This window comes from Centropristis striata, chromosome 6 (assembly GCF_030273125.1).
Source record: "Centropristis striata isolate RG_2023a ecotype Rhode Island chromosome 6, C.striata_1.0, whole genome shotgun sequence".
NCBI classification, from domain to species: Eukaryota; Metazoa; Chordata; class Actinopteri; order Perciformes; family Serranidae; genus Centropristis; species Centropristis striata.
The window spans coordinates 22398848-22415566 of NC_081522.1; the positions used below are offsets into that span (position 1 = coordinate 22398848).

The following is a 16719-nucleotide window of genomic DNA, read 5'->3' on the forward strand; positions in this document are numbered from 1 at the left end:
GATTGATAAAAAACTATATGACCTATCGAAACGCAAAGTAATCCACCAATACACAAGACTTGTGTCTACTGTTTAAAGTTTAAATGGAGTCTCTAGGTGAAATTATGCCGGAGAAGTAGACGTCTGAAAATCTTCAATTAATGTTCTTTTTTGCTCATTTTCTTTCGGCCGTCCCATTCATTTCAATGCAAAATTTTGGGCAGTTTTTCGCGACTTACGTCGCGAAAAATTCATATTCCGTTGAGAAAAGTAAAAGCACACCGATCCCGATCAAACCGCACGTTTTGATATATAATTTGATTATGATTGATATATTATATCAATATATGATTGATATATTATCATATATTATGATTGATTATAATTTTTAAAAGGACTAGTAGCGGGACGAAATTGCGTCCGGAAGAGGAATAAGAAGAAATCCACAGTATAACAGTAGTGCTCGGTGCGATTGCCCCGAGGCCCTAATGAGGTAATAATACGTTAATTGTGCTTGTATCCTAGCAACCGACTGTGAAGAATAGATGTTAGTGGCAGCGCATTTTTGAAGCACAACAGCGTGAACTTGATGAATAAAATTACACTTCAAGAAAATTAAATTTAACAGTGGTAGCTATAACCGTACACGTGGGAACATACCTTTAAATCAGGGATGATCAACCTAAATGCTGCAGGGGGCCACAATTTTTCATCGACACGACCACAGGGCCACATATAGGACGTGCACTTAACCAGATATGATGAAACTGCAATTGTAAATATGTTTACAGCGCAGTAACTTAACATATTTCATGCTCAAATGCATGTATAACAGTATAAATAGGAATACAAAAGGTTTGAAGCATTTTCTTCTAACTGCAAGAAGTAATTTTGTGCATTTTACACTGCACTTTTAAGATTTCATGCTCAAATGAATGTAGTTGTACTGAGGGCCACTTCAAGTGAGGATGCGGGCCGTCTGTGGCCCCCGGGCCTCCAGTTGCCCATCCCTGCTTTAAATATAATATATGGGACTATCAAATTAAGGACAGAAACAGTCCTCGCAGTACGCAATTAGAAAGTCAATGGTTTTCTGCTCACAGATATTTAAATGCAATTATTTAATACATTTTTATACATCTGTGTGTCTCTTTGTGCTCTAAAAATGGGGAGGGGCGCTCCCACTGTTCCCCACTCCAAGGACTTGACCTATTTGAATATGCGTATTATTTTGAAAGTCATGACCGGATGTTGTTTTCAGTCTTGTGTCGCTGGCTGGACGTGAATGTAACAAGAAGAGGAAAAGTGCATTTTCCTAACTGTTCCTGTCAACTGGACCTATACAAGTGGTCGGGAATACTTTTTTCTGTCTTTTCTTTTACATACTTTCAATAAACAAAACATATTTAAGAACAGACATGGCGCTCACCGATGCTGACGTACAGAAACAGGTAAACAATGCTAGACTCTGAACTATTAATGGCAACATTTATTCTTCACTTCTAACTCATGGCAGCTTAACATAAACGTTAACGCTAGCTAACGGACACAGACCTCACGTTGTGTGTTTTTGCTTAATCATTATTATACACAATTTTCGGGTTTGTAACTAAACTTTACAACTTATTAAATTCGGGGTTTGTTGACAGAATCGCGATAGCTGTCAAGTTACCTCATGTAAAGTTGAAACAAACTATCAGGCTGCAGGTCAACGTCCCCCGTCGTGCTGTCAGGACAATATTTTGGATGTAACGTTGATCTAAATAATTTATTATAAGTATTTCGTCACCCTGTTAAAATAATCGCCTAACTCAATTTTTCAAGTTTTGCAGGAAACACAAAAAACGTCACCAAAAGTGTAACATATGACATTTATTGATCATTTCACTCAAAAAGGATGGCTATTGGCATAGTAATAACAATGTGTGTAAATGATGTAACTTAAGAGAAATAGATTTCTCTACATGCCTTTGTAGTGGGGCGGATTAGCTCAATATTTTACAACAATCGTTCACTTTGTGATAAAAGCATGAAATTTGGTAGATGTGTTGGTGAATATGTTTCGAACAAATCTGGATATTGGGCCACCTCAAAAGCGCCCCCTAGTGGCCGTGGCAGGCATTTGTTATACGAATAAATCAATGATGAATAAAAACTGCCCTTTTAATAATACCAACTGGTGATGAATTGTATATTGTTTGAAAGCCTGATTAGTCACCTTTACAACGAGGTACAGCTTGTAAGGATCGTGCATTCATGGAATGAGCAACGGGGCTAAACGTGTGGGTCGCACCCCCCAAAAATGTGCATCCCCTGTGTAGTGGGGCGGATTAGCTGAACAATCGTTCATTTTGTGATAAAAGCATCAAATTTGGTACACTCATTGCTGAATACATGTTTAATGAATCTGGATATTGGGCCATCGCAAAAAAAATTCTGATGGCTGTGGCGGCCATTTTTAAAAATGGCCATTTAAAAGCGGCCATTTTTAAAAATGGCCGCCGGTGGTTACTGGCAAGGAATGCTTTGCCTACCCTACAGCTGCAGTTTCATGTTTTCAGCACCACAAATATAATTTAGAGACATGTTAAAGTGACAAAAGCTTTATTACAGTCTAATAGAAAAGAACATTAACTTTGTATAACATTTTATTAGGTCTTGATATTCCCATTCACAGGCTACAGCCTCCTCTTTGGCTTGTATTCTTCTGTTGCTCCTTAAAAAGAAAAAATAATTTTCAATATTGTATGACCTGCAACAATAAAAACAAAACACATTTAGACAGAGAAAAAAATCATACATTTTAAAAATTCTACTAGGGTTACTTGTAGCAGGTTACTCTTTCTGGCAAAATCCTTGTACTGAAGTGTGTGACTTAGTCAGGCGGCTTAGCCAAATAAAGGGGACACGCTGGACAAGAGCACCACATTTTTTCCACATACTCTCTATCATTATAGGTTTCAATTTTTAGTAGGAGCCACTTCATCAAGATTGCGGTGATGGCAGCCATATAAAGTCTATGAGAAATGCTATATCTTCCAAGCCACTTAGAAGGTCAATCTTGGTGTCAAAATATACATTTTCTGGGTCCAGGAATCATTTAAAGCTATTGAGAATATCACTAGATGATTATTTGATCAAATAGATATGTTCATTTTCACTCAGACTGGGCAACTCGCTTCAAGTGCTGCAGCAGGGAATCCTGAGTTGAAACTGTTTGGAATCTATGTTCACGGAGAGTGTGGATTAGCTGCCATGTACACTGCTCAAAAAAATCAAGGGTACACTTTCATCTCATGTCAGATCTTGATCAACACATTATTTACAGTGAGTCATCCAGTGATATTCTCAATAGCTTTAAATTATTCTTTGACCCAGAAAATGTATATTTTGACACCAAGATTGACCTTCTAAGTGGTTTGGAAGATATATTGGTTCTCATAGACTTTATATGGCTGCCATCTCCTATCTGCAATCTTGATGAATTGGCTCCTACCAAAAGTTGAAACCTTTGGTGATAGAGAGCATGTGGAAAAATTTTGGTGCTTTTGTCCGGCGTGTCCCCTTTCTTCTCAAATCTGGTCCTAAGCCGCCTGACTAACTGTGATGGAGTTATAAAATACATTTAAAAAAAGAAAAAAAGAACCACATGGGCAAAGGAGACATTACATATAGTGTGTGTGTGCCTGTGTGTGTGTGTGTGTGTGTGCAGAGAGGGATGTCCACATTCCACAGGACATAATTTAACAGTGTCTTATTAAGCTTTAACACCCAACAGCCACTGATACATGTTCCAAGCTAACTAGCTAGCTTAAGTACCTATTTTTGCTATCTTGCTAATTTACTTTTCCGCCAAGGCCCATGATGATTGTTTTTCTCTGTAGCCTTTGATGTTCATAGCATATTTTATTCATAACAGGTGAAATAAAATATTTAGACATACCTTGATGGACATTCCACTGCACTGCTTGTCACAGGAAGCTAATGCTAGCTAGCTCATTTGCTAGCTAGCTCGATGGCTAGCCCGATTGTGGTGGGGCAGGAAAAATAACTGAAAGAGTGTCTAACTGGATTTTTGTTCATTTAATATGTATATTTACATTTTTTAATTTACGTTTGTATATTTAGTTTAAATTTTTTAAATATTTTAAGAAATAATTTAAATATTTTTTGTAATTTTAACGAAGAAAATGACTGCTATGGCCACTAGGGGGCGAATTTGCGATGGCCTAATATACAGATTTGTTTGAAACATATCCACCAACACATCCACCAAATTGTGTGCTTCTATCACAAAATAAACAATTCTTGTGATTTATTGAGCTAATCCGCCCCACAGGGGATGCACATTTTTGGGGGGTGCGACCCACACGCTTAGCCCCGTTGCTCATTCCATGAATGCACGATCCTTACAGGCTGTACCTCGTTGTAAAGGTGACTAATCAGGCTTTTCATCACCAGTTGGTATTATTAAAAGGGCAGTTTTTATTCATCATTGATTTATTTGTATAACAAATGCCTGCCATGGCCACTAGGGGGCGCTTTTGAGGTGGCCCAATATCCAGATTTGTTTGAAACATATTCACCAACACATCTACCAAATTTCATGCTTTTATCACAAAGTGAACGATTGTTCAGCTAATCCGCCCCACTATTGTGACTTAAGCAAGATATGGATATAACACTTTATTTTGAAGGTGTCTACATAAGAGTCACACAAGCCTGTCAGAAACACGACATGACAAGAATCATGAGCATTAATGTTACTTCAAATTGTCATTAATGTTCATGACACATCCCATGTCATGTTTATGACACGCTCATGTCACTCTTATGTAGACACCTTCAAAATAAAGTGCTACCATATCTTGCTGAAGTCACAAAGGCATGTTCAAAAAAATTGCCTAAGTCACATTTTATTTTGATTTAGGCATTATAAATCTGCTTAAGTCACACACATGACATAGGCCATTATCTTAAAGGGGTAGAATCACATGATCTGATCAACTGAGGTTGTAGGAGATTTTACCATAGGTGGCAATGAGGAGATGATTTAGGCAAAAAAACAATTTTGACCAAAAAAAATGACTTAGGCGTTTATTTTAACAGTGTGACGATTTGTAAAGTCTGCTTGAGTAAGAACCTGTTTGTTATATGTTATGAATGGGTTTGTACTATTATTTGACATGAATTTTACACGACGTGTGAATTTCACCAAACTGTTTGTCTCTTGTGGCAGATCAAGCACATGATGGCCTTCATCGAACAAGAGGCCAGTGAGAAAGTGGAGGAAATTGATGCTAAGGTAATTTAAGTGTGTCAGTCACTCAGTCTTGTGATTTTTGCTGCGGTGACCAGTAATAATGGGCCTTGACATACCCATTTGTTTACAGGCGGAGGAAGAGTTCAACATTGAGAAAGGTCGCCTGGTGCAGACTCAGAGAGTGAAAATCATGGAATATTATGAGAAGAAGGAAAAGCAGATTGAACAACATAAGAAGATGTGAGTTTTCGGCACTTTTTGCCAGTTTAGGAACAAATATTGGTAGAAGGGAATTTTGTTCCTACTCTTTGAACATAAACAATCTCACATTTTATGAGACTTTTGCAGCCTTGACTGTTCTTCAGACGGACTGAGAGGCGAGCGAGTGAACTATCATCCTGCTATGTCCTCTGGTCGCTCATGCAGAGCTGCTGTTTGTGTAGGTGTGCTGCTGCGTTACGTGTTTATGCCTGCAGATCATTGACTCATTGACTCTTCTTTCCCCTCTCACAGCCAGATGTCCAACCTGATGAACCAAGCGAGGCTCAAGGTGCTGAAGGCTCGCGACGACATGATCACGGTTAGAAGTAATATTTTGAATATGTTCACATATTCAGTCCATGTTATAGCCTGGCTAACACCAGACTAATCACAAATGAGATTTCCAGTTCTCGCTTTCTGCAAGATTATTATTATTTATTTTCACGCTTTATTCCCCCTCATGTCATTCAGCCACACACATCCACTGATTTTATGGGCAATAAACAAGCTGCTGCGGGTCTCTGTGGGCTCCGCAGTCCCCCGGCTCATAGCAAGATCACCGGTGAGGTTAGTAGCGGCGCTAGTAGCGAGGCTAGTAGCGGGGCTAGTAGCCGGGCTAGTCGCGGGGCTAGTCGCGGCGCTAGTAGCCGGGCTAGTCGCGGGGCTAGTAGCCAGGCTAGTAGCCGGGCTAGTCGCGGGGCTAGTAGCCGGGCTAGTCGCGGGGCTAGTCGCGGGGCTAGTCGCGGGGCTAGTAGCCGGGCTAGTAGCCGGGCTAGTAGCCGGGCTAGTCGCGGGGCTAGTAGCCGGGCTAGTCCCGGGGCTAGTAGCCGGGCTAGTAGCCGGGCTAGTCGCGGGGCTAGTCGCGGGGCTAGTCGCGGGGCTAGTCGCGGCGCTAGTAGCCGGGCTAGTCGCGGGGCTAGTAGCGGCGCTAGTAGCGGCGCTAGTAGCCGGGCTAGTCGCGGCGCTAGTAGCTGGGCTAGTCGCGGGGCTAGTAGCGGGGCTAGTTGGTAGATTAGTAGATTAGACTTTTCCCAAATCCTGTCGGAAGCAAGGCTAAAACATCCTTTTTGGTGGTGAAACAGGAGTGTAAAGTCAAACGTTGTTCTTCTTTTAAAATCAACTTTCGCTCTAAACTATTTAAAACACCATCTACAGCTTAAGAGAGTTTTGCGTCTGCTGCAGCCATGTTGGATACGTAAGAAAACTACAAAACTACAAGCTTCCATCTGCCGAGTAGTACGCGTCATCGTCTTGCCGTCCCTCCCTGTTCTGTGATTGGATCCTAAAACAGGGCTAAGGAACGGCCCTGGTTGCCAGACCGCCTGGAGGTTCGAAATGAAATTTGAGCGTGCAAGGCAGTATGGGTATACCCAGGCTATCCATGTTACACAATTGATCCATAACTTTATCATGTTTGCATTCAGTACAATGAATGCATACAATGTATTTTCTTTACAACTGAAATCCAGTGAGGGCTCATATTTTGACCTTTTTACCACTAAATCAAATCTCTGCATGGATATAGTATTATTATGCTCCTCTGATCATTGAAAAATAATATTTACTTGTCAACTTTAGACAAACATTATGCAGTGCTGCCTGCACGGTGATATATATATTTATAAAGGTGATTCCTCAGTATCTGAATATGGATATTATGTAAAAATCATTTTATGACTTTAAAGTCTTCTAAATGAACCAGTAAAATCCCGGTTTTCCACCTGTCTTCTCTTCTCAGGATTTGCTGAATGAAGCTCGTCTAAGACTGGCTGAGATCGTGAAGGACCCTGCTGATTACTCTTCCCTCCTGCAGGGCCTGCTGCTTCAGGTAAAAGCTCCAACTGCTCTCATGGGAGGACACAGGTCAGTCAACAACTGGTTGATTTCTGAGTTTGTGCTTTTCACTTTTCAGGGATTCTTTCAACTGCTGGAACCTAAAGTTACCGTTCGCTGCCGTCAGCAGGATGTAGAAATTGCTCAGGTAAGTTTGACTACTCAAACAAAAAAGTGAAGAAAGTAGAGATAAAATGCTTGGGCAGTATCAAGTTATTACTTTATTCCAGGGTATTTAGAAAACCTGAAGGGCTGGTTTTCATATTTCTAACTAACTGATAAGAGAACTGAGAGCTGAGCTGAGAAACATCGCCACTTCAAGAGAGCATATCATCTCTGTTGAGCACAATGATTTTTCAGTTTCAGAGCAGCAGGTGTCATCAGGCAAGAATCTATTGAAGACAGCAGGCGATGCATGCAGATGTACAGTTGAAACCAGAAGTTTACATACACTTTATAAAAAGACACATATGCTTTTTTTCTCACTGTCTGACATGAAATCAGAGAATCACTTTTCCTGTTTTAGGTCCATTAGGATTACCAAAATTATTTCTATTTGCTAAATGCCAGAATAATGAGAGAAGGATTTTTTTAGACAATTTTTTATTACTTTCTTCAAAGTCAGAAGTTTACATACACTAACATTATTATGCCTTGAAACAATTTGGGAAAGCCCAGATGATGCTGTCATGTCTTTGGAAGCTTCTGATAGGTTCATTGACAACATTAGAGTTAATTAGAGACACACCTGTGGATGTATTTTAAAGCACACCTGAAACACACTGCTTCTTTGTGTGACATCATGGGAAAGTCAAAAGAAATCAACCAAGATATCAGGAAGAGAAAAGTGGACTTGCACAAGTCTGGTTCATCCTTGGGTGATATTTCCAGATGCCTGAAGGTTCCACATTCATCTGTTCAAATAATTATACCCAAGTATAAACACCATAGGAATGTCCAGCCATCATAGCGCTCAGGAAGGAGACGGGCTCTGTGTCCCAGAGATGAACAGGTGTGTCTCTAATTAACTCTAATGTTGTCAATGAACCTATCAGAAGCTTCCAAAGACATGACAGCATCATCTGGGCTTTCCCAAATTGTTTCAAGGCATAATAATGTTAGTGTATGTAAACTTCTGACTTTGAAGAAAGTAATAAAATATTGTCTAAAAAAATCCTTCTCTCGTTATTCTGGCATTTAGCAAATAGAAATCATTTTGGTAATCCTAACGGACCTAAAACAGGAAAAGTGATTCTCTGATTTCATGTCAGACAGTCAGAAAGAAAGAATATGTGTCTTTTTATATAGTGCAGGGATTCCCAAAGTGTGGTGCGTGGACCCCTGGGGGTGCGCGAGCTGCCTCTAGGGGGTGCGCGAGATGAAAAATGTAATGGCGGTCTGATAATTACACAATTACATTTTTTTTTCCCCCACACAATAAACAAGTGTAAATAAACATTTCTTTGTAAAATGTAAAATCAAAAACTGTAATATTAATTAATTAATAAATGCAGGCTATTCAAAATGCACTTCATCTTAAAATGAAGCGTAGAAGAAGTTATCTTCTTCCATTTTTTCAGCCTGTGTTATGATGACGGGGTTGTGAAACCTCCACGGTCATTTAAACTTCCTGCAATTTTTGTTTAACGCGGCTCAAAATATGATAACATTCCCCCAACTTATGTGCTTTCTGCCTCTGATCCTGAGCCTGTCATCATCCTCTTTGCTCTTAAAAGTGGAAGCTTGTTCATAACTTTGTTGCGTTATTTTGAAACTGTTTTTTTAGGTTAATTCAAATGCGAGAGCTCATTGTTGTGATGGTGATTATTTTATTTTATGTGTGTTCTCATTTGAGCATGATTAAACATGCCGCCTTTAATATGGCTATAAAAAAGCTTATTTTGTTTTTTTGAAGGTGTGGGGGATTGGGGGTGCGTCAACACGGTTGGGACATAGAAGGGGGTGCACGGCTAAAAAAGTTTGGGAACTGCTGATATAGTGTATGTAAACTTCTGGTTTCAACTGTACCTTAATGCCAGGCAGCAGGCGCCGTTCATCTGCATGTTCTGCTCAATGCTGCAATGAAACAGAGCCTGTTAAAAATCAGCAAAACTTAACTTCATACCCAGTAAGAAGAGGTGGAAACCTTGATATATGCTTTTTTTTTAATATATAATTTTTATTAACAAATATACAAAGAAAAGAACAGTGGATTACTTATTAGGAGCCACAATATGAAAACAAAACACTAAAACACAATTCTAGACAACAAAGACTCAGAAACATATTTACAAATTAGACATAATGTAAACACAAATAACATAAAAAGAACAGTATAAAGGACAACCACAACAACAAAAATGAAAACAACGATACACCAGTACAAAGCCACATGGCGAAAACAGACAAACAAACAAAAGAACAAAAAAAAAAAAACAACAACAACATGCATTTAGCCCAAACAGAAATATAGAGAGACTGGTAATATACATAGATTGCAGGATAAAAAGAGAATCATATGAAACGTTAATTAAATTCAAAGTAAGATAGACAAGATATATGCTTTTTAATATTTGTCTTTTAATATATCTTTTGATATATGTCCTTTACAACAGAGGACACTGAATGTAATGAATAAATTAGCCAAAACAAAAAAACAAAAAAAAATAACAAAACGAGGAAAGAGAGAAAAGATATTCTAAAAGAAAAAATGACTGTTTACTGTTAATATTACTGTTGAAATATATAAGACAGACAAGACAATGACAAGGGATGTTTATAACACAAGAAAGATGATGATTAATCATTAATAAAACAAAGGAAAATATATAATAATATAGATGAAGAAGTTGTATGTTTGATTTTTCTTTTTTTCAAACATGTTTTTATTAAACTTTTTCTTGCAAAGCAGAAGCGACAGAGAGAACAGAAAACATATCACTGATAATAGTGCACAAAAATACAGACATTTAAGCCTGGCATAGTAAAAGTGAAATAATAATAATATAAATAAATAAAAATAAAAATAGCGGCAATCAGGGAGACCAAAGAAGACAATATAATATATACTAAAGTTTGATAGCTTATCACTCTATAACTCTGCATCTTTTTCCCGTATGTTTGATTTTTGATATTTTCCATCAGAATGTACACAAAGTTTGGGCTTGACAATGTCATACAGGCTTTCCGTTTGTGTGTGTGTGCCTTTGCGTCTCCTGTTTAATCATGGTAGTTGGTAGTGTTTTATTTGTTGTATTTTAAGTCTTATCTTCTGACAGGATGCAGTTCTAAAGATCATCCCTATCTACAAAGAGGCAGTGAAGAGCAACATCGCCGTCAGAATCGACCAGGAACGATTTCTTTCATCAGAGATGTAAGATGATTTAATGTACACTACTGGTCAAAAGTTTTAGAACACTCCAACTTTTCCAGAATTTTATTGAAAATTATGCAGTTTAATGTCTCAGTGTACTCTGAAATTAATGCATATAACAAATAAACAATTGAAGTTAAAAAAATAAATCATAGAATAAATTTAGAAAGGAAAATGTATTCTAAACTGTTGCAAAGTTGCAGAAGTTCCCTTAAATGTGGAGCAACTTGTAGGTTGTAAGTGATCAAGAAAAGTTGGGCCACCTGTAGGAATTGGTAGCAACTTTCAAGGCTTGATCAACCTCCATTGCTTCAGAACTGCTTTAAGTTTTTAACCCATTTCTTGTTCCCTTTAAAAGGCCTTTTTGTATAATTCTGAAATGTACATTCTTTTTCAGTTTTGGTTAACCTTACCTTTTTTTATTTACCTCTGGCAGTTCAACACTTACCTTTGTACCCTTTCAAGCTGCTCATTTGACTTGAACAGCTTGAATTTCAATAAAAAAATTGAAAAATTGTGGTGTTCTAAAACTTTTGACCGGTAGTGTATATTAAAATCAACTCTTAAACTTTGATTTTAATTCTATAGTCAGATTACTTTTGGTGGCTTTGATTGTAAAGGGTTCTCTCGTGTTTGTGTCTCATTGTTTCAACAGCTGCGGAGGGGTCGAGGTATATAATGATAATGGGAAGATCAAGGTTTCCAACACTTTGGAGAAGAGACTTGAACTTATGGCACAACAGGTAGAGTAACTTTCATTATACATGTCAAATCTTTATACACACACCTTTAACACTCTGGTACCATACCCATTTTTGGCCAGTCAAATTTCTACAATGCATGTTTTTGAGTGATGCGATATTTTAAGAGAGAGGGAAGAATATAGGGAACCAATAGCAATGCTTTAATTTGTCACATGACCTCCAGGAGGCCATATTGAAACCCTATTTTGCAGACTTTTACAAAGGAAACAGCGTTACCATTTTGCACCACAAAAAATCAATCAAAATGTAATTTCCTGGTCCTTTTCCACCTGGAAAAAATATATTCCTACTGATAGGTGAGTAAGCCTTCATTTTTGATAGTTTCATACATTTCAATGGGTCATTGGTTCAATGGTACAATGTTGTCTACAGGCAACATTCTGACAAGAAACGGGTTTAAAAAGTTCCTTTTTATAATGTTTTTAAATTTAAAATGTTGTGTATTTTACCCTGTTGAAACTACTGAATCTTTTAAAAATGTTTATTAAATAAATGTTGTTAAAATTAATTTTATAATATTGCCTATGGGCAACAAACCCCAAAAACGTATTTTAAATTATAAAATTTCTTCAGATTATGTTTATTTAGTCTATTTCAAGACAAAAAAAACTGGCATCATAATGGGTGCCATAGAGGGTTAACCCTTAATAGGACACTCATTGAAATACTTGCAAATTCCAAATTTCAACCCTAGAGAATATTGGAGGATATTACATACTGCCAGAATGTATTTAGCATATTTAGAGAAATAAATTTATGAGATTTAAAGTGGTGAATCTGCAAGAAAAAAAGTTGTTTTTTTTCCACTTTTTTCTTGTAAATCTGCTACTTTTTTTGTGCAGATTTGCCACTTTAAATCTCTTAAATCTGCAACTTTTTTCCTTGTAGATTTCCCACTTTAATCTAATAGATTTACAACTTTTTTCTCGAATTATGTTATTTATTACTCATTTTAGATATCCGCTGAAGTTACCAAATATAGTTATTCGCCTGATAAAGGGTTAAAAGACATTAAAGGTTAAATGAATGTAGTTTCTGCTGTTTGCCTGTAGAGGGCAGCACAGCCCACTTTGCTTCCAGTGAGAAATGAGTTAGATAATTCAGACTACACACAAATTAACTGTGTGGGTGTCTCTTCATGGAGAAAGTAAAAATTGTAGATTCAGGTAAGGCAGCTTCATTTTTACTGTTTTGCTTTTGTAAATGATTAAAAATGTTTTCATTCATGCTTTGTGTTAAGGGAACCTGATCTTTCTGTAGATAAATTCAGTTTTTGAGAGGAATTTGATTTAAGCACAAAATGTTTCTGTTTCCTACACACAGCTGCTGATGCAGACGAAAAGCTTGTCACTACAACAACATCCTGTTAAAAAATGATTTTATTATTTGATAAACCACCTCATGTCTGCACGAAGCAAATACCTCATCAGTCATCTTCAATCTTTTCCATTTTGCAAGCAAGAAGCTTTGACTTGTCTTTAAGTTTTTAGTACTTGACTGCTTTGATATTGTGTTTCCAACATCATCCATGGAGTTTGTTAGCTGGTTCAGTTTAAAACTCTCAAACCTGATTGCTACTGTTACTAATGTTTGTGCATTGGATCCCTCAACAAATATCTATTTACTACCTATATTTATATTATATTTATCATTTTCTTAAATAAATGTATTTATTTATTATCAGCTACACTCAAAAAAAGCAAACTGGGTGTCTGCTACCTTATCCTAAGTCTAACATTTAGCTTCTACTAAATAAAATGATGTTTTGTGGTTGAACAGTTTTAAAACATGTAGTTTTAGCATAAAATGCAACACTTTAAAATGTACTAGAGTACTTTATGTTAAAACAACTTAATTAAATTGCTGAATATAATATTCTGTTTAAAAATGTATTTCCTGAATAATTACTATTATGTTAATTTTCATATGATAAAGGTAATCTTTTAGGCTAAACCACTTCAACCTAACTTTGTTTTGTTGGCTCAGCACAATTAATTCATGTCCTGCATTGTTTTAAAAAGTAGTTGTAACTACCTTATTAAATAAAGTAACTCTTAATAATGTCATACACGTTTAAATGGCCCAAGAAAATTATGTTCATATGTTACAATTACCCTTACAAATCTAGTTGGACTGACCCCTGGTATTAAATTAACAGTAACGCAAACACATCATGTTGACCCGACATATTTACATTTTGTTCACTCAACAAAACTGTTTCTCGCTAAATAAAAGCATTTTATTTAGGTGGAAATTATTTCCATAATTTTATTTCGTTCTGGGAACAAGTTATTTTTTTGAGTGTAATTTAAAGTATTCCTTTACTTTTTTCTTCTTTCCCCTAATATTTTTTGTTTTATTCAAAGAAATAAGTCATGTTTATCTTTCTCCACTAATTTGCTTCAGTCATTTATGCAGTTTTTTTCTTTTTCCTCTCTTGTGTTTATTTATCTGTGTTTACAGATGATACCTGAAATCAGAGTGGAATTGTTTGGCGCCAATCCCAACCGCAAATTCACGGATTAACAGTGGATTTGAAGAGAAGATTGTTGACAATGGTGGAATATACAGTATAAGGTGAAGTCAGACATCGTCTGCACAATCACCTACACGTTTTCAGGGTTCTGCTACTTCAAATATCTTTTTATTTTTGTACTAATGAACTTGGTAATAATACATCAAGTGCACTGATTCTTATGTTTAAGTGCCTTCTGTTTTACCTCTTCAGGGGATGTCAAAAGCTTTTACTTTGAGAATATATATTTCTTTAATTGTTTTGGGAAATCTGTTGCTCTCTAAAATTTGATTTTTGGAATCAAAGCATTTTACATTTTACATTTTTGTAGACTACAGCTTTAATATGGTTGATTAACTGGTATGTACGGAAGCCCTGAGGTGCAAAAAATAATAATTCTTGTGATGCATTTTCCCTGTGAGATCTCTGCTGTATTTAGGACTTAAGAAGAGGTGAAAAATGGTTTTGAAAGGATAATCGGTAACGCTTTATAATAGGTCCTTAATAACCATTAATTAACAAGTAATAAAGCATTGTTCTCGTTTTAGATCTGATAGTTGCAAAAAGCATAGTTAACTTATAGTTAACTTATAATAGATGAGCAATAAAGTATATTTTAATATCAATAAGCAAACAAAATTAGATTAATAAAGGCATGGCAAAGACATAATGGGTGGGTCATGGGTGTTTGTAATGCCATTATTAACACTTATATAAGCTTATAAACACACAATAATGTTAATAAGAATCTTGTAAGGACTTACAAGGGCCTTATTACTTGTTAATTAATGGTTATTACAAGGACCTTAATATAAAGCATTACCGGATAATCTTATTAAGTTTCTTATATAATTTTATCGAGCGTGTGTGCATCCTCAGGATACAAAACAATTTTCTAAATCATATTTAGAAAGAGGATCACCCATTTCTTTTTTCTCATTAACCTCTCAGGGCTTCCGTAGATTTGTTTGACAGTGTGTTTGTGGACGAATATTTCCCATTGTTTTGAAGCACTAAACATGTGAAAAACCAAAGAAATAAAAGTGTGTGACACAGAGAAATCAGCATGTATGAGATATCTTTATTTACAACTTGTAAACAAACAGTTTACTCAGGCTATGTTCACTCTACAATGAGGAAAATGTAGTAGCCTAGGTACACTAGCCACATAAAAATGTGTCTTGCATTAAAAATGTAAAAAAAAAAAAAAAAAGGAAAGAAAGAAAGAAATCTTTTAGTGCCACCCAGTGGACTTAAGTAATGGCAAACAGTTGGCAAGACACGGTGCCATACTCCCTCCATGGGTCTAACAAATATAATTGTCCTCGCTAAGTTGGACTCAAGTACCAAATAAATCAGTGTTTCAACACCACCAATTTCACTGAATTCATTTAAGACTTACAGTTTCGAAGCTTTAGATCAGAGGTGTCAAACTCTGGCCCGTGGGCCAAATTTGGCCCGCAGTATAATTATATTTGGCCCGCGAAGAAATACCAAAATATAATACTACAAATCCCAGAATGCTCTGCTCGTGTTTTGGCTTGAACACAGTAGATCAGTGTGTAGCAAACTGAGCAACAAAATAAATAAAGTTGTCTTTATGCACTTTTTCTTGCTAGTCCAAGGTTTGAATGGTTGCACATTCATTGAAAGATATTATTATTAGTCATTTGGTTTATTATTGTTATTTTATTCTTACATTTATTTTTAGCCTGTGGAAAAAGATTACTGTTAAAATTAAATTTAAAAAAGGCCGCATATAAAATAAAGGGACATACGATTTTTATTTAAATTTTATTTAAGAAATGAATGCCATTGATGTATTTGTTTGTTTTATTTGATATTCGATTTTGCATGTTTGCAATATTAAGTTATATCAAGCTTTGCTTGTTCCATTTCGTTTGAACTTGTTTAGGTCAATTTTTTCAATAAATATCAATGTTGGCCCGCGACTTTGTCCAAGTTTTAAATTTTGGCCCACTGTGTATTTGAGTTTGACACCCCTGATTTAGATTCTATCAGCAGTGATAAGGCTTGAATTGCATTTTTATTTAGTTATTGTGCGCACATCATTTGAAGCAAAGTATGTGTAACTAAGCAGTAATACGAGCTCTAGACTTCTCACAGGTTTTTATTTAAACCCTTCCGAGCTGTGTGGAGAAGTAGGAAGTCAGGGCTATAAAACAGTGGCCCAGTAGTCTAACCTGTGGCCTTTAGGCAGGAAGTGAGCTGTGTGTTAGGGTATATTGTACACTAATGCTGGGATTAAAGCATTACCATCAGATTAACAAATGACCTTAGAGTTTCTGGCAGCCAGCACCTTCCAATCCACTGAAGGAATCCAAGATTACAACTCAGACCTCACGTATGGTGTGGGAGGAACGCACAACAGGTTAGGCAAAAAATAATTTTCAGCTCCTTTCCCAGAGAATCGCATCAAACATTGAAATCTAAATGATTGGCGTTATAGTCTAGACGGATTTCAGAAAAAAGGCCTTCTATAAGAAGTGAGGAGCATTTATGGGTACAAGTCAGGAACCGGCCTACCTTACATATCTCAAGGGTGCTGAGTCCAAAAAAAATGGTTCCCAAGTGAAATTTTGAGTTTTTGACCTTCTCATTTGCATATCAAATGGCCACCAAATTGCTCATCTTGCTCAGTCATTGGACCATTTCCCCTTAGTTTTTTTGTAAGTAGGCAATCAAAGATGAGGAAATTAAGTTTCTGGAT

General features: G+C 36.5%; 1 protein-coding gene across 1 annotated transcript; it reads left to right on the forward strand.

Annotated features, from left to right (window-relative positions):
* The first annotated feature begins 1244 nt into the window (after nucleotides 1–1244).
* Nucleotides 1245–15052, forward strand: atp6v1e1a (ATPase H+ transporting V1 subunit E1a). Its single transcript, XM_059334722.1, has 9 exons — nucleotides 1245–1430; nucleotides 5219–5284; nucleotides 5373–5482; nucleotides 5756–5822; nucleotides 7242–7331; nucleotides 7416–7484; nucleotides 10615–10709; nucleotides 11365–11452; nucleotides 13937–15052. The coding sequence occupies exons 1-9, from the start codon at nucleotides 1398–1400 to the stop codon at nucleotides 13997–13999; spliced, it is 681 nt and encodes a 226-aa protein (XP_059190705.1). The 5' UTR covers nucleotides 1245–1397; the 3' UTR covers nucleotides 14000–15052.
* Nucleotides 15053–16719: the final 1667 nt, after the last annotated feature.

Bases quoted from the DNA above. Each gene is read 5' to 3' on its own strand.
- atp6v1e1a (XM_059334722.1), top strand. From the start codon at position 1,398: ATGGCGCTCACCGATGCTGACGTACAGAAACAG. The intron at 5,483-5,755 runs GTGAGTTTTCGG...CCCCTCTCACAG, and splicing joins ATTGAACAACATAAGAAGAT to CCAGATGTCCAACCTGATGA. The intron at 11,453-13,936 runs GTAGAGTAACTT...CTGTGTTTACAG, and splicing joins TTGAACTTATGGCACAACAG to ATGATACCTGAAATCAGAGT.